The 25825-nt window shown below is 39.7% G+C and overlaps 1 protein-coding gene across 2 annotated transcripts in view; it reads right to left on the bottom strand.

The window, feature by feature from the left end:
* Positions 1-25825, bottom strand: part of NALCN (sodium leak channel, non-selective) — a 380765-nt gene that overhangs the window by 38004 nt on the left and 316936 nt on the right. For both annotated transcript variants that reach the window (XM_064275254.1, XM_064275255.1), the window contains 10 exons: positions 23702-23793; positions 23479-23601; positions 21744-21800; positions 21409-21529; positions 21180-21311; positions 19567-19734; positions 17662-17766; positions 12090-12196; positions 4406-4526; positions 4222-4320 (listed from right to left, as the gene is read on the bottom strand). In XM_064275254.1, the coding sequence (XP_064131324.1) occupies positions 4222-4320; positions 4406-4526; positions 12090-12196; positions 17662-17766; positions 19567-19734; positions 21180-21311; positions 21409-21529; positions 21744-21800; positions 23479-23601; positions 23702-23793 (1125 nt within the window). The remainder of the gene's footprint in view (positions 1-4221; positions 4321-4405; positions 4527-12089; positions 12197-17661; positions 17767-19566; positions 19735-21179; positions 21312-21408; positions 21530-21743; positions 21801-23478; positions 23602-23701; positions 23794-25825) is intronic.

The raw sequence follows: 25825 nt of genomic DNA, 5'->3' as shown, positions 1-25825 counted from the left end.
CCTGGGCGGTTGACTCAACGTCAAGTATTGTGCTTTAATTTAACCCAACTGTTAACACCCGGCCAGGCCATGGAACACCTGAAAGTTTGCTTTAGAAGACTCAAAGGTGCTTGTGTTTGCCAAATTAGCTGTTTGCTCCAACACAGAGAAATCCCTAGATACATTGGAATTTTATCAAGTAAGACAAAGGAATTACCTGACTTCATAAAGAACGACGCATCCCCTCTTCGTACTAGACGCTAGGACCTTCTAAAGATTGGACGGTTACCTATTTATCACAATTCTTTAACAGAACACTGGCTTGAGAAAATTAATCAAAACATTCCCTTCCCACATAATTATGCCAGAAATAGCATGACTTGTGTCCCTTATGGATATCGATTTTTATGTGGAGGATCAGATTTTTCCACTAAAAAAAGATCAAACCCAAGTAATATGTCCTGCTCTTCGCATTGCCCTGTCTAGATGGATGGACTATGGTGGGCCAATGTACTTTGGGCCTCCTAGGGGTTCCTCTAAACATGTGTTCCTGTGATAAACGCACACATTGGACCAGTGACTTAAAAAAAATCTTTACCTGATACAAAAGAAAACTCACAGAATTTAATGAAAACCATTTAACAGAGAGGCCTGGAGATAGATAGGTGTTCCTCTGAGCCCTCTTACCAGCTCGTGGCATCTCTGAACCTGAGACATCTATTTGCAATTTATCTTGCTACGTGGCTTCGCTCAAGGCCCCTATGCCTAACTCCCTTTTTAAAATTGTGCTTTAGGTGAGGCTTACAGAGCAAATTAGATTGCCATCCAATAGTTTGTACATAAAGTGTTTCATGGCCTTGGTTTCATTTCCCACAGTGTATCAGCACTCTCCCCATTTCCACCCCAGTTGCCCCATTTTCTTTCGTCCTAATTGTCTACCGCTTCCTGCCTTCTAGTCTTTCTTTTTGGGCAGATAATGCCCTTTTGATCTCAAATAATTGATTGTTCTATGGAGTATGTTCCTCTCAGGTGTTATTATCTTATGTGCTTGCCTATTGTTTGGCTGGGAGGTAGCCTCTGGGGATGGCTTCATTTCCTGGACGGAAGGGTGTCTTAGGGCCATAGTCTCGGGGGTTCCTCCAGTCTCTGTCAGACCAGCAAGCCTATTCATTTTGCGAATTTGATTTTTTTGTTCTACAATTTTCTCTGTTGTGATCCCAATCAAAGCAGCTGGTAGTAGTAGCCAGGCACCAACTAGATCTGTTAACTTTCACTTTGCACATTTTGACGTTTAGGAGTTCTATAACTTCCTGGTGATTACTTCCTTTTATCATGATTTAATTACACTCTTTATTCCTAATAATGTTATTCATTTTAAATTACCTTTTTTCTGATATTAATATTGCTAATCTATTTTTCTCTCTAAGTAGAAACAAATATTTGCCCTCTAGACACCATTGAAATATTATTCCTTCATTATGAAAATAGAAGAAATTTTGAAAAGTTCAACTATGAAAGGATCCAAAAGAACGAAAATATGGAGGTATCATCTGTTCATTAATATACGAAAACTTCTGAGAGCTTATTAGTCGTCAAATTAAGTTTATTAATCAAAATATTGTTTTATAGTAGAGAAATCAAAAAACCATATTACTGGTATAGGCTTTCAACTTTTTAAAGGGGGTTTCATTTTCTAAGGAAGACATTTTATTCTTAAAGAACCAAAGAGCTATTGTTCCTTTCAATTGTGAAAATGCTACCCCCAAGGTTTACCTTATTTCGAATATCTCTGTATCTCTCTATTGCCTATGTATCTGGCAATCTATTTATATAACTTTAGGTATGACTCATGGTCAAGTGCTTGACTGCTAACCAAAAGATTGGCGGTTCGAATCTACCCAAGGGCTTTGTGGGAGAAACCTGGTAATCTGCTCCTCTAGATTACAGCCAAGAAAACCCTGTGGGGCAGTTCTACTGGGTCACAGGGTTCACTTTGAGTCAAAATTGACTGAACAGCACCCAGCAATGACAGCATGACCATTAAAGTGTGAGCTTCCTGAGTGCCAAGAGCAGTTTGGTACTTAGTATGTGCTCAAAATAAATCTGTTGAATGACTATTACCAATTGGTTGCCATCGAGTCAATTCTGACTCATGGTGACCCCACGTGTGTCAGAGTGCAACTGCGCTTCATAGGGTTTTCAGTGGAGGATTTTTCAGGAGATCGCCAGGCCTGTCTTCTGAGGTGCCCCTGGGTTGATTGGACCCTCCAACCTTTCAGCTAGTAGCCAAGCATGTCAAAAGGGACTCTGTTGGACAAATAATAGTGAATGAATAATTTTATATAGTAGTTTCTAAAAACTTGAAGAATAAAAATTTCTAAAAGGTTTACATAATTAGAAATTTATACCTCAAATGAACTAATCAAGTTTGTAATATTTGGAAATAGGATTTCTATTAACTGTCCTCTTTAAGTACCATTTGAGTTCACATTCGTGCCCACTACCTCAGGCTCAGGGCGTTCTATCCTCCTTCAGTATGTTAGGTAAGAACCATGTTGCAAGTAGGCCCTCCCTAACTATATTGGCTTACTTCAGCCATTCCTCTAAGTTCAAGAGTTGCAACGAATTATACATTTGCTTCCACTTATTGACCACTTTGTGTTGTTTCATGTATGTTGCTGGACTGTGAATTACCATATGACCTCAGGGTCTTGAAGTCAGGCACCTGCTCAGAGGCACCCCCCTCCACCTCTACCCCATGACTTTCTGAGCAAGCGCTTAAACACTCCTGTTAATTGACAGATTAACTTCAGTCCGTGCTCTGGGATTCCTCGGGTCTGCTCCATAGCATGGCTCAAAGGCGTCTAAAAAGATCCATCTTCCTCTTTCTGCCTAGCATTAAACTGAATACACTGTGGGGTTTACAGCAACTCTTCTGAATGTGTTAGGAAGTAAATTAGGGGGGCTGGCTACATGATTGCTACCTTTCTCTGAAACTCTAAAATTCCGTGTTTCTGTGGGTTGCAGTAGTGCTGGGGCCCAAAGGAGGGATTTTTCAAATCACACCCTTTGAAAGCCCAGATGAAATGACATACTCATTAGGCACACATCAAAGGTGGCAATCCACTGGAGGCAGCTGCAGAAATGAGTAACTGCTGCCACACACGTTGAGCCTGGGGACACTGAGCTATACAGTCCCACGTGTAGCTACACAAACCACAGAGCTCTGATGTAAACGAGCACGAATCCCTCCGAGCCATGAATAACATCTAAGGGCACCGCGCTTTGCAGGCACTTCTCACTGTAATTCAAGGCAGAAAGACTGGTGACAGTTGTATATTTCTGCACTCGAAGAATAACATAGCCTGCAGTAATGAGACCTGCTTCGGAATCTTGGTCCCACTTTTTTTACCCCTCAGGCAAGTTTCTGAACCTTTGTAAGTTTCCTTTTCTTCAACGGTGCATTTCAGAGTCATGAGAATTGATATAAGATCTTAGTACATTGAAGGTGCTTGAAAATGGCATGCGATTTCAACAATTACAATTCCAAATACTAACCCTTACACACGAGAGGGCATATCCGTGTGTCCAGGAGAATGAGAACACCTCGCCAAGGGGTGCTCCTGGAATGCTCTCCCCAAACTCACCTCTGAGAGGAAACTGCCTACCCTTGCTGGTTTCCCATCTGGGAGCCCCTGTACTGATAATACAGAACTGTTTGAAGTCAGCGTGCTTCCTGAGTGCATAAAGTATGCAAAGAGTGAAATTAGAAAGATCTTCTTTCCATCCTACAAAAGAGAATTTAACAGTTTCTACTGCACTCCCCACCCCCCATCAATATTCTAAGTTTGTGTACTTAGTTACAAAGGAGCATTCGGGTTACATTTGGTGAAAGTCATATTACCTGCAATCAGTGAATCAGTTTCAACTATTATATTTTAATAACTTGCTGCACAGTCTTTCAGTTTGAATAATAGGAGATGTACCTTTCAGTTGTCAGAGAGTTAATGACACTATTTTCAAAAAGGGTAAATTTTGCAAGAGGATTGTACTCTTAAATAATGGGCCTGAAAGGCAGTAATGAGGACCCTTGTAAAACAGTTAATAGAGATTATTTACACCAGTCACATTATAGTTTAACGTGACTTCATGCCGAGTGTTAAAAAAAAAAAAAAAAAAAAAACTCCAAGTAAGCAGCCAGAAAAGAATATGCCCTGTGGTATTCAAACCAAGAATTCTTACCTTGTTTTCATTGAAATTAGCGATAACTACTCCAACAAAAAGGGTCAGTCCGATCATGCAACCCAGGAATACAAAAACATGAATGTAGATACCATGGACCTGCGTAAATGAAAAGGAGGATTATTCACCAAAGCAGGTGAAAGCAGCTCGCCAAGCGCTGGAAGGGTTCCGTGTGCTTCCTTACCGGGCCCACGCGGTGGATAATGACATCCCTCACTTCCACCCAGCCTTTCAAGGACAGAACTTCAAATAAGGCCAGCATAGCGTTTCCCACATTGTCAAAGTTAAAGTTCCGAGGGTTTGCCCTGCAATTCAGAAAGAGGAACGTTCTGTGAAATTCTCATGAGAAGCACCCTAAGGCAAATATCCGTAGCTCTTTCCAATCTTGGGTGCAGAGTATAATTGGCTCCTGGGAGGATGGGCTACACGGCATTTGTTTGCTAAGTAGTAACAGTGCATGACTGTGTTATAACTTGAAAACAGCCAAATAAATGCCAAACAACCCTAGTTCTAACTTCCAATCAAAAATCTTTGACTTTGAAAACTCGAGAGGCTCTGTAACATTTCTGGCTGGTCTTGATTACACGGGGGATGGGAAGTACACATTCTAGCTGGAAATCCTTGGGTGGCTCAAATGGTTTGCGCTTGGCTACTAACCCAGGGGTGCTGCCAAAGAAAAGTCCTGGTGATCTGCTTCCATAAAGATTGCTGTTGCTGTTGTTAGTGCCATCGAGTCAATTTTTGACTCATAGTGACTCCCTGAGACAGAGTAGAACTACCCTGTAGGGTTTTCTTGGCTGTAGTCTTTATAGAAGCAGATCACCAGGTCTTTCTCTCATGAAGTGACTCGGTGGGTTCAAACCACCATCCTTTCAGTCAGCGGCCATGTACACTGCTAGGGCTCCTCTCTGTAAAGATTATGGCCAAGAAAACCCTGTGGAGCAGTTCTACTCTGATCGCCATGATTGCCCTGAGTCAGAATGGACTTTACAGCAACGGGATTTGGTGTTCACACAAAAAGTATAAAAATAGTAGAGTTTAGCCACTTTTTCCATTCTCTATCATCATTACGAACACCATGCTGCAAAGTAGTGCTGTGTTTCCAAGTCACTGAGACGCCAAGAAGGGTTTATTCACAGCCTGTATGTTCCCAGATCCCTCTCTCCCAGCTGGATTTTTTCTCTCACTACTCTGAGTATTTTCATTAGAATTTTTGTAGCCCCCGTTGCAGAGCCTGCTGTCTACGCCCTGCAGATAATCCCTGATTCTAAACATTTTGACCCCATTATTTTATTTATTTATTTTTTTTGGCGCCTTGGTTGTGCAGTGGTTAAGAGCTCGGCTGCTAAACAAAAGGTTGGCAGTTCGACTCCACCAGCCCGCTACTTGGAATCCCTGTGGGGCAGTTATATTCTGTTCTATAGGGCTGCTACGAGTTGGAATCAACTCGAAGGCAACGGGTTGTCATTGTTTTCCTGCGGGGGGAGATGGGGAGAAAGGGGAGTGTCTCATTTCTTGCTTGCTTTCCACTTCCAAAAGTGATCTTTTCTAATATATCGCAGCTCCTTTAATCTTTATAGGTCTTAGCTCACATCTTGGTGATGAACTGAAAAAGCTTTCAGCGTTTTCTTCCTTTTCCCCTTACTGGAGGCTCTTTTAAATAATTTAAAGATTTAGTCAACCACACTCTGGACAATCATGGACTATGACTATTATTCCTTAAATTTGATTAAGAATTCAGGACTACTATCTAAGTTATATTTTGATATATATATATATATTTTTTTTCTTGCAAGCTCATTTATCAAAATTTAGCACTTAAGAAAGGCAATCCTCTGGGGAGAATTGGGTTCATTATTTTTCTACCATCTTTTATTTTTTTATACCCCAGAGACAGTCAAGAGACTGACCTTGATAGCTCTTGTTTCTCTCCTATTACATAAACCAAAGAAACAAACCCGTTGCTGGTGAGCCGATTCGACTCACAGCTGCCCCGTATGTGCAGTGTAGAACTGTACTCCATGTGGTTTTCATGGCTGTGATCTTTTGGAAGCAGGTCACCAGGCCTATCTTCCGAGGTGCCTCTGGGTGGGTTCGAACCTCTCCATTGGCAGTGAGCCCTTAACTGAAGTGCCACCCAGGGACCTAATATTAAATAGATGGTGTCTCATAAGAAAACAAACAACAAAAAAAGAACTGACTTGTTCCTAAGGGTTACAGTTTATTAGTAGAAATGTTTTCTATATTGTATACAATTTCCACTCATAAATTTATACTTTGAGATTCTGATTTAGATTTTTTATGTATAAAAGTACAAGTATATTCACTTGGGTATTTCCAATAACCTTTCCTTTGGGAGTTTTCAATTAAATTGAATTTATTTTGCAGTAGCCAGAAGCTGAAGGATTCTATGGATGCCACAATTTTCCTGAATAGGGATTTTTTTTTTTTAACCAAGTGAGCCAGCACTTGGATTTGATGTTGAACTTTCTTACTCATACATTTTCTTTATGTAAAAGTGCTTTTTAAGCTGAATTTGCAGCAACTCAAACTACTTTCATATTCTGCATCCTTTAGAAGTTGGAATATGTTAAAAATACACTTTTAGGCTAAACCAAGAAAAATAAAAATGTAGGACCATAGAATTATGTAGTTGGAAGAATATACGGCATATTTGAATTAAATTTCTTTTCTAGCTTTAATCATGTAAGATGTTTATGATTTGTTTGTGCTCCTAAAGTTGAAAAAGGTTAAACTTTCCCCGTAACTGGAAAGGACTTCTATAAATCCCAGACAGAATCCATTATTGTAGCTTTATCTGCCCTTCTTCAATTTGGAAGGCTACTTAAATATCACATTTTCTGGATAGATTTTTTTAAGGCTTATAATCTTGTCTATCTAATTCAGAAAAGTAGGACATTGGTTTTGACCTCAACATTTGGTCAGTCTTTTACCTCCTAGTAAAAAATTCCAGAAGTTTCCAAAGATCTTGATAATGAGAAGATACCCTCCACTGGGGAAGATCAGGGCACTATGAAGGATAGTGACTTAGCCTCTGCCCCTTGGATGTGGAAATGCAGAAAATGACATTGTCCAGGATGGTACCCTGTATCTTACATTTCAGCCATCTAGCCTGAAGCAATTAGAAACTTGTACTTCCTGGATGCACCCGGATCTCTTTTACTTTGTGTTTCTCTCATCTTGCAAGGCCTTCCTTGCCTCTGCCTAGCCCTTCCTTCCCACCAGCCCGACTCCTCCCCCTATCACTGCCTAATTCATATCCATCCTTCAGGAATTAACTACTGTGTCTTCTCCTCTGGGTCCTTTTCCTCGATCACATCATACTGTGGGCTAGGTGCCTCTCTTCTGGGTGCCATTGCATCCTTTACTTTTCTGTATTCTAGAATCAGAGGTGGATAAACCACACAGCTAATGAAGCATAAGCCTCAGGGCCTGTCCCTGGTGCAGGCCCTTTTACGGTTTTCAGTTGTGATTAAATGTTTCTCACGGTTGTATATTTTTGCTAAGGTTACAAAAGTAAGTTTATATTCTTTTTCTTAAAGAGGGTATCCCAAATTTTTTGAGCCTTAAACCCTACAAAATCAATCTCTTTCTGCCAAGACTGTATCATAGTCCTGACTTGAAATTACCTACATGTGAGCTTCAGGTGAGCTGGAGGTATGTTGAAGGATTTACCCATGTAGTATCAAAGCCCTTAGAAAATCATATCAAATTATTAACTTTTTTTTTTTTTTTTTTCTGTTCTCCACTAGACTTCAAGCTCCTGGGGGGCAGGAGCCATGCCTTATTCATGGTTGCATCATAGTGCCAAAATTAATACCTGGCAAATAGTAAGCACACAAATATTTATCACAAAATCAAATTCTTTGCCAATTTTTCTCTCACGCCTGCTAATTTTCTATATCCCAGACCTATACTTAAAATAAAACATACAATATTTATAATATATGATATGTTTGATCCTTTTAACTGAGGTAATTATTATCTCATGAAATCTGAGAGTAATTCAGAAGGAAATGAATTTATTCATCTTAGGAGAGAATATAGAAACCAGACTACTGAATTAGATAATGCATATTTATGCCCTAATTATAATTTTTTTTTTATAATTATCAAAGCATTCATCTAGGCAAATTATTTTCTTAATCATAAGATCTGATTTGCCAATATAAAGTTACAAAGCTGTTGTCTGCTGACTCTTGATGAGCTTACTGAAGAACGAAAAATATGAAAAGTATCATGGTAAAGTTGGCATTTAGTTGACTGTGGGTTTTTATTGCACCACAACTAATCCAAGTATCTTAGGTAAATGGACGAAAGCCATGGGAGTGATGTTCGAGGGATGCCCCTCTATCCTCTTATGAGTTAAAAATGTTATTGAACTTGAATTCCTTAATAATAACTTAGATAAAAATTACACTTCAATTAATGCTGAAGTTGTAAAGGATCTCCTTTTACTTGGATCCACAATCAACGTCCATGGAAGCAGCAGTCAAGAAATCAAATGATGCATTGCATTGGGCAAATCTGCTGCAAAAGATTTTTTTAAAGTATTAAAAAGCAAAGAAGTCACTTTAAGGACTAAGGTACATCTGACCAAAGCCATGGTGTTTTCAATCGTCCCATGCGCATGTGAAAACTGGACAGTGAATAAGGAAGACCGAAGAAGAATTGATGCCTTCGAATTATGGTGTTGGTGAAGAATATTGATTATACCTGGACTGCCAGAAGAACAAACAAATCTGTCTTGGAAGAAGTATAGTCAGAATGCTTATTAGAAGGGAGGATGGTGAGACTTTGCCTCACATACTTTGGACATGTTATTTGAGTGCTTACTATTTGCCAGGTATTAATTTTGGCACCATGATGCGCTTCTCCACTCCCTGGAGAAGGACATCATGCTTGGTAGAGTAGACAGTCATTGAAAAAGAGGAGGACCCGCAATGAGATAGATTGACACAGTGGCTGCAACAACGGGGTTCAAGCTTAACAACGATTGTGAGGGTGGCGCAGGACCTGGCAGTGTTTTGTTCTCTTGTACATAGGGTTGCTATGAGTCAGAACTGACTCAAGGGGACCTAACAACCACGACAACAATGCTGATCAAAAAAATCATGTGTAGCTGATTTTATAGAACAAGTTGAATATCATAGGGTGCAACTGGTACAGATTGAGTTTTCTCTTCACACTGCCTTCAAGTGTATTCTATTTTCCTTTCTGACATCTTGGGGAGGTCCCAAAGCTTTGTGGTCACTTTCACTTAAATAAGATTAGGTTCATTCTAAAAAGTCTTGTCCATGTAAAATCAAACTTTTGATTTCATAATTAGTGCAGTGATCCCATCCTCAGCAGCTCAAGCCTGACCTGTGGTTCAAGGAAAGGAAGAACTGTTGCATGCTCTCCTTGTTCCACTCTCGTCAGGCCACCATCTGATTCCTACAAGTTAGGGGTGGGGTGTGGTTGGTGTATCTCATGTTACTGGTGTATCCTACACTATTGGAATCTGGCCGTTAGTGCCCTCATCAAGGCAGCTGTTCCTCTTTCATAAAGTACATTTGTGTGTCTGTAGCAGCACACCCGGCATATGAAGTGTGGGTGTGTGGCCAACTCCCAGCTCCTGGCAGTCTCTGGGCAACTCTCAACTCCTGTTCCTGGAAACTGTCAATGAGATGAATGGCCAGGATAGTCACAACGATGGGCTCAAACATACCAATGATCATGAAGAGGAAGATGGTGCAGGACTGGACAACATTTCATTCCGTTGCACATGGGATCTCCATGAGTTGGAGCAGACTGGGCAGCAATTAACAGAACAATAACCTCCTTCCCAGCAGGTAGCCCTTTGCAGCAGGGTCCCCTCAAGATGGTTCACATTAGGTGACCTAAGCAATGACTACTTGGCCCTCAAGGAATACCAGAGCAGCTTGCCCATCGGTGCCTTCCCCCCTGGCCTTGCCAGTCTCTGAGAATGATCCTCGGTTGGGGTGAGAAGTACCCTCAACATTTTCCACAGTGAAGGGAAGGGAGATGCCATAGCATTCTTTACTTCTGTGAATTCATTTACTTCATGAAAGTATGGTTGAATGTATAGTTTCCTTTTACATAAACTGGAACTGGATGACCGAGGTGCATAACCTTTTAGCAACTTCTTTTGGGATGGCTTTCATTAGTTTCTTTAGAATGTAAGGGTATTTTATCCCATATTATTGTCCTCAGCTTTGAAACTTCAGCCCAAATTCCAAAACAGAAGGAAAAATTTCATTTAATGTTCTGATACAAATAAATTATTTATGGTATCATTATGAATTTTTGTCTCACAAAAACAAACTTTTTATGCTTCTTTAATTTTTTATTTTAATGTAAATTAGATTGCTTTTCTAGTTGGCCCTGGGATGAAGATATTCTCCTGGGTTGGACTCTGCTCTTTCCAAACTCAAGCCATACAAACAAATTTAATCTTTTTTCTTAGTTATTGGGTATTAAAAAAGAAAAAGGCCAATATAAATTATATACAAGTATTTATAAAAATGAATTTCATACCAAAGCAAGGTAACAATGAGCCCTAGAGTACAGCTGGGTTAAATGTTATTCCTTTTAAAGACTTTTGACATTTAGAAGAGAACGTCAGTTGTGACAAAAGCAGAGTCATTGCTGGGGTTCACTCATTATTCTAGGAGGTAATAATGAAATTGAAAAAGAGATAAAGGCTTAAAGAGACAAATGAAGTTGATTTACACTCCACTCATCAATGAAGGAGACTCAGAGATTACATTCATGGTCATTAGTAAAATGGATGAGGAAGAAGTACTAGGTGCCTCTAACATTGATGTAAATGCTTTGAAAATCTCTTTTTTAAGAAAAATGAATTTTAAAGAGTTGGCTATCATAATTGATTATTCACCTGCAGCTTTTCTATAGTGGAAATCCATCACTGTAAATGGAGCTGAAATAGCTTTATGATTGAGGGTTCTCTACAACTGGTATGAAGACATCAGTTCCTTCCTTAAAATTACAAACATTTTTATTGAGACTAGTTTAAATTTGACAGAAACCCCTCCCTCCCTTTTTTAAAGCATCACTAGTTTTTACAGCTATTTGACTTCAGATCCATACCTGTAAAGTTCTCAAAAAATACTGAGGTAATATTCCGTTAACTTCAATGAAGCCACATGGCCCTCAACATGACACTTTTTCTCTTATTCGCTTCACTTTTGCATCCTGTGGAATTCAGTGCTTTTTCTTATATTATTTAAAATCATTTTAAAGTCCCTAACAGCTTCACACTGTATAATACTTAATACCTTATACTGATAAATATAGCATTTTTCATGGTATTTTTCTGATAATAACATTTGCTTACTGTCGTGGATTGAATTACATCCCCCCCAAAATGTGTGTACCAATTTGGCTGGGCCATGATTCCCAACCATTCCCAAATGGTTGTCCTCCAAAGAGGATTAGGGTGGGACTGTAACACCCTTACTAAGGTCACATCCCTGATCCAATGTAAAGGGAGTTTCCCTGGGGTGTGGCCTGCACCACCTTTTATCTTACAAGAGATAAAAGGAAAGGGAAGCAAGCAGAGAGTGGGGGACCTCATACCACTAAGAAAGCAGTACCAGGAGCAGAGTGCGTCCTTTGGACCCGGGGTCCCTGTGTGGAGAAGCTCCTAGTCTGGGGGCAGATTGATGAGAAGGCCAACAGAGAGAGAAAGCCTTCCCCTGGAGCCGACATCCTGAATTTGGACTTTTAGCCTACTTTACTGTGAGGAAATAAACTTCTCTTTGTTATAGCCATCCACTTGTGGTATTTCTGTTATAGCAGCACTAGATGACTAAGACACTTACCAAACACGGGGCACCCAAAATCCAGGCTTTTTCTCTCCAGGTCTTAATTTTAAATTTAAATTCTTGGACACACTTACATTAATTCTGAATATGCCATTACAATCTTCCTAAAGTAGAGGTGAAAAAAAAAAGAAAAAAAGGAAGGGGAAATATGGTCAGAAAATGAACTCAGAAGAAAGACAGGAAGCACTTTTTACACAGAATAACAAAGGTCTTTTAAGTAACAACAGTGATGGATCCATCAGCAAACAGTAATAAAGACTTGGGTGAAGATAATAAAGATATGGGTAGATGGAAGTTGATGGTGAAAACATGAGTAGGAATTCTTCAGTCGCTTTCTGCCTATAGTTGTGTTTTTGCTATCTTTTCAATTCTTTGTGATTTTCATATTTTGAGCCTTAACCTCTCTTTTGGGTTCTAGGTGCATATTGTAAAATTCTTGATCGCCACTTGAATATTTCAATAAATCTTCAAATTTTTACCTGTTTCAAATCCTCTTCATCCTAAAACACGCCTCTTCCTGGCTTCCCCATTTCTGTCCACAGCACTAACTTCATCCAATGGGTAATTCAGAATCAAAATCTCAGCGCAGTCTCAGACTTTTCCCCTCCCTCATGGTCTGTGTCTCCATTCTCACTTCCATTAGTTTGGTTAATGCCAGCATTACCTCTTTCTGGGCTACCAATAACATGTTTTTTAAAAAAGAGTTTGTACAAAAAATAATATATCTTTAATTTCTAAAGTATGGGTAAATAAAAGGAAGGAAAGTTACCTATAATTACCCAGAGACAAACACACTAATATCTTGGTGTATATCCTTCCTGGCTTTTTTCCTGTGTACCTATGAGATCATACCATTTTCACTCTTTTACAGTCCATTTTTTTGCAGTTAAAAACATGTTGCAAACCCTTGAGGGAGCAGGAGATCAGTGGGATGCAGACCCCAAATTCTCACAAAAAGACCATACTTAATGGTCTGACTGAGACTAGAGGAATCCCGGCGGTCATGGTCCCCAAACCTTCTGTTGGCCCAGGACAGGAACCATTCCCAAAGACAACTCATCAGACATGGGAGGGACTGGACAGCGGGTAGGAGAGAGATGCTGATGAAGAGTGAGCTACTTGCATCAGGTGGACACTTGAGACTGTGTTGGCATCTTCTGTCTGGAGGGGGGATGGGAGGATAGAGAGAGTTGGAAGCTGGCAAAATTGCCACGAAAGGAGAGACTGGAAGGGCTGACTCATTAGGGGGAGAGCAAGTGGGAGTATGGAGTAAGGTGTATACAAACTTGTATGTGACAGTCTGACTTGATTTGTAAACGTTCACTTCAAGCTCAATAAAAGTTAGAAAAAAAATGTTGCAATTATCTCTTCGTAATGATATATATATTCACCTACAATAGTATTTTAAGCACCTGTGTTGTGGTGTCTCATACAGAGTCCCCAGATGTATTTGGGTGCACTGCCTCTCCCGATTTGTCTTTCTGAGTCCACCTGAACCCACGCTTGGTTGGGTGAGGCAGCCTATTGGACTGGTTAAAATCATGGACTTTGGAGTCAGGCTCCCTAAACAGGACTCCCCACTTATTAGACGGGTGACCTTGGTGAGCTTTTTATCATTTCTATGCCTGTTGTCCTTATCAGTAGAATGCAGGTAACAATAGCACTAGGGACAGCGACTCGTGTGTTGTAAGCTCTGGTAAGTATCTGTGATTCTTCTGCAACAAACCTTCAATGGCTTTTCATTTCTCATGAAAGAAATTCCAAACTCCTTAGTCTGATATTCAAGGTTCTCGAGGATCTCTCCCTGACTTACCTTTCTGGTCTTTAATTTTTAAAGTTCTTCTCTACATGGGAAAAGTGAAGGGTACATTTTCTATGGGAGGTTGGGGCAGGAACTTTATATAAGTGAGCTTATTTAATCTTCATAGTATATATGTGTGAGAAGTATTAGAGAGGAGGAAATGGGTTCAGAAGGATGAAGTAACCAGACATAACAATCATCTCTATTAAAGTAGGATTCTAATCTGACTCCAAAGCCCATACTCTTTGCTCCTTGTTTTGTTCCTATCCCTTCTGTACTTGTTTTATGTCTTTCTTCTTATTGTTTCCCCTGCTTGGAAGATGTTATGGATTGAATTGAGTCCCCCAAAAATGTGTGTCAACCTGGCTAGGCCATGATTCCCAGTATTGTGTGATTGTCCACCATTTTGTCATCTGATGTGATTTTCCTATGTGTCGTAAATCCTACTTTTATGGCGTTAATGAGACAGGATTAGAGGCAGTATATTAATGAGGCCAGACTCAAGCTACAAGATTAGATTGTATCTTGATCAATCTCTTTCGAGAATATAAAAGAGAGAAGCGAATGGAGAGACAGAGGGATCTCCTGCCACCAAGAGTGAAAAGCGGGAGTGGAGTGTGTCCTTTGGACCCAGGGTCCCTGTGCTGAGAAACTCCTAGATCCCAGGAAGATTGATAGCCAGGACCTTCCCCCAGAGCTGACACAGAGAGAAAGCCTTCCCCTTGAGCTGTTGCCCTGAATTCAGACTTCTAACCTCCTGGACTGTGAGAGAATAAATTTCTCTTTGTTAAAGGCATCCACTTGTGGTATTTCTGTTACAGCAGTGCTAGATGACTAAGACAGAAGGTTTGTTTCTGTTCATTCATCTCAGACCTTACTGCCCCCATAAAGCCTTCCCAGTACAGTACCCCCATTTGGAAGTAGTATATCTCACAACTGAAATCAGGTCACTTATTATTTCTGCTTCCCTTTTCCTCTTTTAACATCCGACCTTAACCTACAGTTGCTTGAACATGAAACACATATTCTGATTGGACTGAAAACATTGCAAAACAGCAACAGTGATCTATTTGTTCGTTTTTCTATTCCTCATGTCATCTATGCCTTGTACATAACTGATATTTAATAACTATGAGTCAACAGATATCCTTAGAGTTTGTTTATGGGACCCCAATCTCTACAGTTTCTGGGCTCTAATCTCTATCTATAGTGGTCTCAAGACTTCTGTGGTTTTAGAACGGGAACACACAAATACCAAGAAAATAACATCTCCCAGCTGAAAAACGCAGCACCTACGACTCAAATCCTCTTTACATGTGAGCTGTATGACCCAAGTGTTGGTATATCTAACTCCCTCTTTTCCCTGGGTTTGTCTCTTTTTTAAGAAAGATGGGCTTAAGCTCTGGGATAGACCTGGTAATCCCTTCATCCATGTGACAGTTTTGGCCTTAGTTTCTTACATTGGGTTTAGGAAACAGTTAGTCCTGATGTAAAGGCTTAGATCACCTCTCACTACATCAATTTCTTTTCAGTTATTCTGCTTGACTTGGATGCTATCTATGATGGCTGTTTTCTTAGGCCTTCATAAGACAGTTTGTCTATCCCACACTGTGGTCTCCATCCCCACACAAGTCATCAATCTCTAACTTGGGCTGAGTATGAGCAGATAACATAAAATCACAATGTTCTTGGACCATTATTAATATTCTGAGTCATCCAAGACTCCTAGCAGGCTTCATCTTGAAATGTTGTTATTATCTTTCTGACCTCTTTTCAATGTGGATCTAAAATAACTCTTCTTTCCTTACAGAGGCTTATGGACTAGATGAATCAGCTCTTTATTGCTTCTTTCATTAACTTATTTGGAACACTGCGACCTTGATCCCAAGTTCCTTGTTCTGTCTTCTAAGGGTTCCTGGAACCTTTGGGGAGGACAGCTGAGGGAAGTAGCAACCTACGTGGGGACTTATGAAATAATGTAAGGTCTGCCCAACCTGATTATGTCTCTCTTAGTCTGCCACTTCCTTAAAACCTCATTATTAAATCCATTGATGTTATATTTTGACTGGACAAAAATGTTATCTAGTAATTTATAACTATTAGAGAACTAGTAATTTGTATAATTAGAAGCCTACAAACGTAGGACTCTTCAGGTTTACACAAAATCTACACTAAAAACAAAAATCAAACCTGTTGTCATTAAGCTGATTCCAACTCATAGCGACCCAATAGGACATCATAGAACTGATCCATAGAGTTTCCAAGGAGTGGCTGGTGGATTCGAACTGCCGACCTTAGCAGCCGAGAGCTTAACCAAGGAGCCACTAGGCCTCCAAAAATCTATATTAGGCAGCCATATTTGCTGGAAATATGTAATATTGTAGTTCAATTCTATTAGACTTTCTGGAGACATGCATTTTACTTGATTTAAGGCATTGCTTTAGTTGGATGGAAAATACTTTAGCTAGTTTACACATCAGCAGTGTTTGGTTTATATCATTAGCCTACTTGTAATATAGGGCAAGATCCAAAGCCAATGGGGCAGTGAATGATGTGGTCAAATCCAAAAAACCAAACCCACTGCTGTCGAGTCAATTCCAACTCAAAGCGACCCTATGGGACAGAGCAGAACTGCCCCCTAGGGTTTCCACGGAGCTGCTAATGGATTCAAACTGCCGACCTTTTGGTTAGCAGCTGAGGGCTTAACCACTGCACCACCAGGGCTCTGAGTGATGTGGCAGAGATTGAAACAGTTTGGTTAGTGATTAGCTGATCTCGAATGATGTGGTAGAGGCTGGCTAATCACTAACCAAACTGTTTCCCCTTTTCTTCAGAGCACAGCACTAACCTACATTTTCCAGCTCCCTTCCAGGATGGGGAGGCCTTGCTCTATCCAGTGGAATGTGGGTAGATAGAAGCAACCCGACAAGGATGGTTCTCTGTCCCTATCTGCCAACTCAACAGAGAAGACTTTGAGGACATAGCGAAGGATGGAACCACAAGACAGAAAGAACCTGAATTCCTGGGTGGCCATTTAGAGGACATCTGTCCAACCTATTCTAGGTGTTATATACAAATTTTACTGTATATTAAACATCACGTGGTTATAGCCACTAGCCTCTTCTTACTAAGGTTTTTGTATTTAAAATACCTCAGAATCAATTGGAACTACAACTATTCCCTACCATAGGTGTGTTTCTGGAAGAAAGACGAAGAGAAAGGCCATAGTGACAGTTTTCAAGGTTGGGCCTTTGCTGAGGTCCCTGTTAATTGTCATAAGGGGCAAGATTCTGCGCAGCTAGGAACCAACGTGAGAGCATTTGTTTCCTAATGAGAAGAATGTTGAAAATGGAGAGTAAAACAAAAGTAAGTGGGAAAAGCGATGTGAAAGGCGATCTTTACCTCTGTCTATTTTTGCAAGGAGCTGATGGCTGATTTGAGTCTTAAGTGACAACTGAGGCAGGGTTAGGCCAGGAAAGACCTAAAGGGAGAGTTTCTGAAGCTCATAGCTATGACAACCTAGACTCTTCAGGGACCGTGCTACAGATGTCAACAGTGGATTGACAGTGGAGTAAAAAGAAGAGTAGAATTCTCTGTGATGTGTTTTAACCTTATAAATCTTTACTATCCAGAAGAGACATATTGCATGCTTTAAATAAAAGGGGTTTTGCTTTAAACAAAAGGTTTTTTCCAGGAGGCCCTTAAAAGAACCTTGGTAGTCAATGGTACCTGAGTTTTTATTCCAAAAGACGGAAAGAACCATCTTACCCTTCTAATAATGTTGGGATCGTTGCACTTTGCCAATTTTCCAGCAAAAAGTTGAACTCCAAAGCTTGCAAAAACAAGCATTAATGTCAACAAAAGGATGGAGACCTGAAAAAATCGAGGAAACATTAAATGTCTTGTTAAATAAACAATAAAAAATAAAAGTATGTTCGGGTTGAACAGTGATATGAACAGAACTTTTCAGATAACACTGAACGAAGGTTTTTTAATGACATTATTGTTTAACTTCTCCACCACAGGTCATTCAATTACTAAAATGTCAAACGAAAGAAATTAATAATGGGTTTTGCATTTTTAAACTAAAAACGTATGGCTTTCATGTAAGCAAGTGGGCTGAGCAGAAATAGAAATGACTTGGACTTTTCTGATTTTAAAAACAACACTTGACTCTGTTTTATTTAATGGAACCTAATTACAATTTTTCAATGATTGTATTTTTCTCATTTTCTCATAATGGGGTCATATCACTATTAGCAGAGGCAGAGCGAATTGCTTTCTCATGTGTTTTGCCCAGAGACCACTTGAAAGCACTCAATCCTGAAAATAAAATGTTAACTTACTTGTGCGCCCTCTGCTGGTTGACTAGTCTCAGCTGAGAAAAGTGGCAAAGGGTAAAAATACTGAACATACCCTCAAACTGTATTGGTTGAATGATCTAAACATATACCTTAAATGTACTAAAACTACACAGAAATATCATCGGAAGAGAGTCACAAATTGATTTTCTCCTAAAATCAGTAATCACAAGATTCAGATACATTAGCTGTCATGGTATTTCTTCAATGATAACTGTGGGAAAAGTCGGAAGTTGATGTCTTTAGCTAAAAGAAAATATGAAACTTTAAGCACATCGTGTTTTTTTTTTTTTTTTTTTTTTTTTTAATTTTAGCAACTCCATGCCTCTGGTAACATCACAAAACCAAAAAAAGCAAACCTGTTGCCATCGAGTCAGTTCCAACTCATAGCAACCCAACAGGACACGGGAGAACCGCCCCATTGGGTTTCCAAGGAGTGGCGGGTGGATTTGAACTGCCAGCCTTTTGGTTAGCGGCCTGAGCTCTTAACCACTGCGCCATCTTTATAATACTTTAGAATTAATTGCAACTATAACTATTCTCTACCATAGGTGTGTTCCTAGAAAGCAAGATCTAAAACAAGATTATATAAATTAATTCATGTTTTTCCTGAACAAGGAGGATTCATTAACAATAAAGAGAATCCTTTGTTTATCCTTTGTCAGGCAAAGATCCTTTCATAAGAGATTGAGAGCAATGAGCCTCTCTTTGTTTAATCTGCAGCCCTGTGCCTACAAGTCCCTAAATCCCTTTTGTAAGTATTCATTCTTGTTCACTGAGTTTCCTTTGAGTGGGGTATACCTGCATGTTACATTTTTTAAGCTGTTTTATATTAACACTCCAAAGATCTAGAGCCAACTTCCATGCCATGTGCTTTAGGGGGCACACGAAATGAGAATATATGGCCAAATCCATTAATTCCTAATCGCATTCGTGGAGTAGATGGTGTTAAATCTTCTTATCCTCAATTTTCAGACGGGGAAACTAAAACCCTGAGTAGAAATTAGGGTCAAAAGTCAGGAATGAAAGGGTCAGCGGATATCATCCATTTGGATTCGCTTTTCATTGTGCTTTCCAGAGGGTTTTCTGTTTAGCTTACTAAAAATGTTCATTGAATTAAACATAGTGGTAAGCCAGAGCTATCACAGGTAAAGCTTTTGACTGTGTGTGTTTTGTTGGTGCCTTTACAACCTCTGGCAATAACTGTTATTCTAGACTTACCTTGACAAGCAAGACTCCCCTCACCCCCTCATTAGCTACACTACAGAGGTGCGTCTTTGTGAGCTGGAAGCAAAGGGTAACTGTGACATACCAAAAAAATTTCCTTGAAGCCACTGAAAAGTTCTCGAACAACTTTCCTCATCTGGGGCACCAGTTTGAATATCCTCAGGGGTCTCAGGCACCGAAGAACCATTAAGAGTTGCGCTCCCGATTCAGCAGGCACATTTTGAGGCATCCAACAAAGAAATATCAAGCTCACCTTGAGGAAGGAAAATAGTATGTGGAGTTTATGCAATTTACCTTGTATTCTCTACCTTTTCTTAGAGCCAACCTGCCACAACTTTTCATTTGCAGAGATTCCAAGTGTCATTTAGGATAAGCACCCACCCCACCAACTACATGAGGTCTCATGTCTAAACAATGAACCCAAACTGGAGCTGTTGAAGGGCACAAAGCGACGTAATCAGCAACACGAAAGGAATGGAGCGGGGTGGCCCACATAGTGTCTGCGTGTACCTCAGTGCATTCTTCTTCTTCTCTTAACTTGCTACACTGGAGGCTCAGCTGATGTCAGTAGGATTGGAATGCCTTTGATCAAGGATACTACACCTGATACTCACTTTTTCTTTCAATCAACGTCAGAATATTTTTTACTCTTGTAAAAATACATATAACACAACATTTGCCAATTTAACCTTTTTCACATATACGATTTAGTGACATCAATTACATTAATCATGTTGTGCAACCGTCACCAATATCTGTTACCAGATTCCCGTCACCATAAACAGAAGCGCACTGCCTCCGAAACAGTGACTGCCACTTGCCCTCTCCTTCCTGCCCCTGGTAAACGCTATTCTAGCTATTTCGTACAAGCAAGGTGATACTATTTTATTAACCCTCTGCAACAGGCTGTATGTTAATCGTCACAATTTTTTGTTTTGTGTCTCAAGATATATTGACTTTATGCTTTCTTGGATGTACAGTTAAAATCACATTTCAACGAGTCCCTTCCTAGAGTTTCATAACTTGGTTTGATTGAATGGTTGAATGGGTATCTGTTAGAGCCAGGGACTTTGAACACTGGAGGAATCAAGAGAGAGGTCCAATGCACTCACTTTAGTTGGCTTTTAACAATAAGAGAGGAGCCCTGGTTGTGCAAAAGTTAAGCACTGGGCTGCTAACAGAGAGGCTGGCGGTTCAAACTCCCCCACTCACCCAGCAGCTCCAGGACAAAGACCTGGAGATCTGCTCCCATAAAGATTACAGCCATGAAAACCCTATGAAACAGTTCTATTCTGTCACATGAAGTCTCTGTGAGACTTGACCACACCTAACAACAACAACAAGGAGTTCATCAATCAATTATATGATAATTATGTGATATAGTATACATATTTTTTCTTTTAGAATAGGAGCCACAAGAATTGTGGGATGCAAACTAGATTCACTATTTTAGGCCTTAATAGTTAATGTCTCATTCATACATAAAATTGTGGTTGATGTATTTGAACAATCTAACTATCCACAGATATTTGTAATACTTATTAGATTTTACTTGTCTATTATTTATTTGTATCTAATCAACTACTTAAGAACTCAGATCTCTAAACCCACGTATCTCATTCTAGTGCCAAATGGCTCCCTTTGAAACGAAGAAGATTTTACAAAAGCATTGTATTTAAGAGGGAACCGAAGACTTACAAGGTATATAAATATGTCCATTACACCACCGAAGTCCCTGATGACAGCAGTGGGAGTGAAAAATAAGCCATCTGCCATAATCTTCAGATTAAGCTCAATGCTCATGAATATCACAAACACATACTCAGCAATCTGAAAGTGTGCAAAAGCCAGTTTGGTTAGAATGAACAGAAGAATTGCGGGTCAGCGATTTTCCTCTTAGCTGTGAGCTGAGACTGAGCAGCTGTACCTGCAAAGTAGGTGTGTGCATGACTCTTCGGAAAGGGGATTCAAACATCATGGAAATGCAGGAGCAGATGGTCACGATGATCATGACCCAGTCCAGGTAAGTAACCAGTCCCAGCAAATCACTGCCAAAGACCAGACAAAGTGGAGAATCACAAAGACTCTAGAAAAAGCTGTTAAAAGTAGTGACGGCGGTGTCGGTGGCAATTAACATTAACATAACAGGACATAAATTCCAACTACTTATTTCATAGCAAGAACATAAAGAGACATTTCGCAGCATGAAATAGTACACGAAAACTGCAAATGTGCACAGAAAACTGAGTTTGCAATGCTTACTAAAGTTGATGGTACTTTGTATTTTTCACAGCTCCTGTGACAGGATCTGTTTTAGACCTGCAAGAGAGAATAAACATATTCTGCAGTACAGCAAGCCACGTTATCACTTGGCAGCATAGTATTTATAAATACCTCAACTACCTACAATCTCCTTCACGTCCTCCAGAAATGGCATTATAAAATATTTTAACTGGGCGTGGGAGGTAGAGAACACTGGATGAAAGCAGAATCAAAAGAGTTGGCAGTGGATTTCCATGAAAGCAAAGGTTTGTATTCCTCAAAACACTTAATTTTAAAAGGCGTGATGCCATTGAATAATTTCCAACATGGATATTACGAAATTAAATTTCGACTTTCAGTTAAAGACACTCATCTAAAATCTTCACCTTATTAGCTCAAGGATGTTCCTTATAATTATTTAATCAAACAGTCCATAAATTAAACCGAATTCTTTACCCCGATTTAATTGCAATTTTGTGGAATAATTTATATAGGCTTTCTTAGCATGAGGACTTAGAATCTTTAAAGAAACCCATGACGCATCTTCAGTGGAGCTTCTGAGAGTCATTGTGAGCGGTCCTCTCAATTACAACAAAATCTTCCTCAGTTGTATTCAACATAAACTGCATTACTGACAAAAGGAGAATTCCAACACACTAAATGGAGTGGAGAATTAGCAATTATATGTTAACAGGAAGGCAGCCAACAGGATAATTCAAAATGAAAAATCCAACTTCCATACTGCCAGCTTCTGCCTTTACTAACTCAGGGAAGTTTTTAATGATTATTACCAGGTGTTTTAAATTGCAAAGGTCTTTCCAGAACAGCAGGAAAAAAAAAAAAAAAAGCTGAGAGACTGATAGTCCAGAGACAGCCATGTACTGGCTGGTGTCCTTGAGCAAAGCTTTTTGTACCTAAATATTGTCCTCTGTTGAAGAAAATCCAAAAACCGAACCCATTGCTGTCAAGTCTATTCCGACTCATAGCCACCCTATAGGACAGAGTAGAACTGCCCTGTGGGGTCTCCAAGAACCAGATGGTGTATTTGAACTGCTAACCTTTTGGTTGGTAGCCAAACACTTAGCCACTGTGATCCCAGGGCCCCCTGGGTTTGGAAACCCTGGTGGCGTAGTTGTTAAGTGCTACGGCTGCTAACCAAAAGGTAGGTAGCCACGAATACAGGGTACTCATGGTGTACCATTTTGATAGCTTCTTATACATTTCTTCCTTGTCAATAGGAGTAGAGAGAGTGGCCAGTGGATTTTCTTCCCCTAACAGTTTGAAATAAAAGCACTAAGCAACTTTTTTTCTACTTCACATTATACTAGAATAAGCCAGTTGGGATACTTAGACCATAAAGAAACCACACGTCTAAAAGAAAAGGTGGTGTTGACCTCTGCCAGGTCATTTAGTCTACCTATGTTTCAGTATTTCCAATATAAGATATGGAATCAATAACATTGGTATAAACGTATGGGTTCAACTGATAAAATGGATGAAAATGGCTGCCAAGGGCTTTACAAACGAGGGTTTTCTATAAATGTTAACTAATTGCAACCTTTATTTGTTTCCCACCTGGTCGGTGGCTCCACAAAGAGCAGCAGCGTGGTTAATTAGCCCACAGTTTATTTTGTGACCCCATTAGGACTACATGCTCCCTCTTCTTCTTATGACAACCCCTCCTGCTGTTAGAATGACTCAGGCTGAACACCTGGCTGAAATTAAGTCCACTTACGCGTTGAAGCGAGCTCGGACCACCACCCGGCAAAAGTTCCTGAACCTGTGCTCCCGGCCAACGATGAACAGTGGCTTGTCAAAGTATGGGTGGTTCTCTCTCAGTTCCTCTTCTTGCACCTTCCTGGTTGGGGGGAGGAAGGGCAACAGGTGGGAGAGTCAGGCTACAGGAAAGCTTGCCGTTCCAAAATGAGAGCCATGGACCACTGTGGCGTTCTCTGTACCTTTTCATTTCTGCTTGCTCCTTTTTTTCCTGGATCATCTTTATTTCGCTGTCTTCTCTTTGTGCATTTCGATACCTCACTGTATTAGAATGCTAGAAATAAATTTACAGGGGGCATATTAAAGTGGGAGCTTTGTTCTGAAGACCAAAGGTTATTTATCATTCTTTAAAACTAAAATCATTATCTTTACGTATATTTTAATGGGCACAGTCGTCTTAGCAAGAGTTTTTTTTTTAATTGTGGTAAAAATATGTAGAATGAAACATTTGCCGATTCCACAATCTTAACATGTATAATTGATTACGTAATATGACATTGATTATGTAATATGACATTGATTACCTAATATGACATTGATTACCTAATATGACATTGATTACATTCACCGGGTTGTGTAATCATCACCACTATCTTTTTCCAGATTATTCCACCACCATTAATAGAAACTCAGTGCCCCCTAAGCATTGACTTCCCTTTACCCCCTCCCTGGCACCCCTAGTAACCACTAATAAACCATGGTCAGCAAGAGTATTTTTAGCACACGTTTATTGAGAATCTACCACGTGCCAGACCCTGTTCTAGTGCTGAGGATAATACAAGAAGAAAGAACAATTACAAAATACCCTGCTCTCGTGGAACGAATTTTCTAGCGGATAAAATATAAATCAAAATAGGAATGTTAGAAGACATTTAGCGCTTTGTTTAAAAATGAAGTGGCCAACCCAGACAAGCATTACTGAAGAAGAGGAACAAAGTGGGAGGCCTCACACTACCTGATTTTAGAACCTATTATAAAGCCACAGTAGTCAAAACAGCCTGATATTGGTACAAGAACAGATACATAGACCAATGGAACAGAATTGAGAATCCAGACATAAACACATCCACATATGAGCAGCTGACATTTGGCAAATGCTCAAAGTCAGTTAAATGGGGAAAAGATAGTCTGTTTAACAAATGGTGCTGGCATAACTGGATATCCATCTGCAAAAAAAATGAAACAAGACCCATACCTCACACCATGCACAAAAACTAACTCAAAATGGATCAAAGACCTAAATATAAAATCTAAAAATATAAAGATCATGGAAGAAAAAATAGGGACAACGTTAGGAGCCCTAATACATGGCAGAAACAGTATACAAAACATTACTACAAATGTACAAACAGCAGAAGAGAATTTAGATAACTGGTAGCTCCTATAAGTCAAACACTTATGCTCATCCAAAGACTTCACAAAAACAGTAAAAAGATTACCTACGGACTGGGGAAAAGTTTTCAGCTATGACATTTCCAATCAGCATCTGATGTCTAAAATCTACATGGTACTGCAAAAACTCAACCACAAAAATACAAATAACCCAATTAAAAAATGGGCAAAGAATATGAACAGGCACTCCACTAAAGAAGACATTCAGGCAGCAAACAGATACATGAGGAAATGCTCAAGATCATCAGCCATTAGAGAAATGCAAATCAAAACTACAATGAGATTCCATCTCACTCCAAGAAGGCTGGCATTAATCCAAAAAACACAAAATAATAAATGTTGGAGAGGTTATGGAGAGACTGGAACACTTATACACTGCTGGTGGGAATGTAAAATGGTACAACCACTTTGAAAATCTATTTGGTGCTTCCTTAAAAAGCTAGAAATAGAACTACCATATGATCCAGCAATCCCACTACTTGGAATATGTTCTAGAGAAATAAGGGCCTTTACGCAAACAGATATATGCACACCCATGTTCACTGCAGCACTGTTTACAATAGCAAATAGACGGAAGCAACCAAGGCGCTCATCAATGGAAGGATGGATAAATTATGGTATGTTCATACAATGGACTACTATGCATCAACAAAGAACAACAATGAATCTGTGAAACACTTCATAACATGGAAGAATCTGGAAGACATTATGCTGAGTCAAATTAGTCAGTTGCAAAAGGGCAAAAATTGTATGAGACTGCTATTATAAGAACGCAAGAGATAGTTTAAACAGAAGAAAATATTCTTTGATGGTTATGAGAGGGGGGAGGGAGGGAGGGTGGGAGATGAGGATTCACTAATTAGATAGTAGACAAGAACTAACTTAGGTGAAGAGGAAGACAACACACAATACTG

The sequence above is a fragment of the Loxodonta africana genome, chromosome 23 (assembly GCF_030014295.1).
Source record: "Loxodonta africana isolate mLoxAfr1 chromosome 23, mLoxAfr1.hap2, whole genome shotgun sequence".
Classification (NCBI taxonomy): Eukaryota; Metazoa; Chordata; class Mammalia; order Proboscidea; family Elephantidae; genus Loxodonta; species Loxodonta africana.
This window is presented reverse-complemented; position numbering and strand designations above follow the sequence as displayed.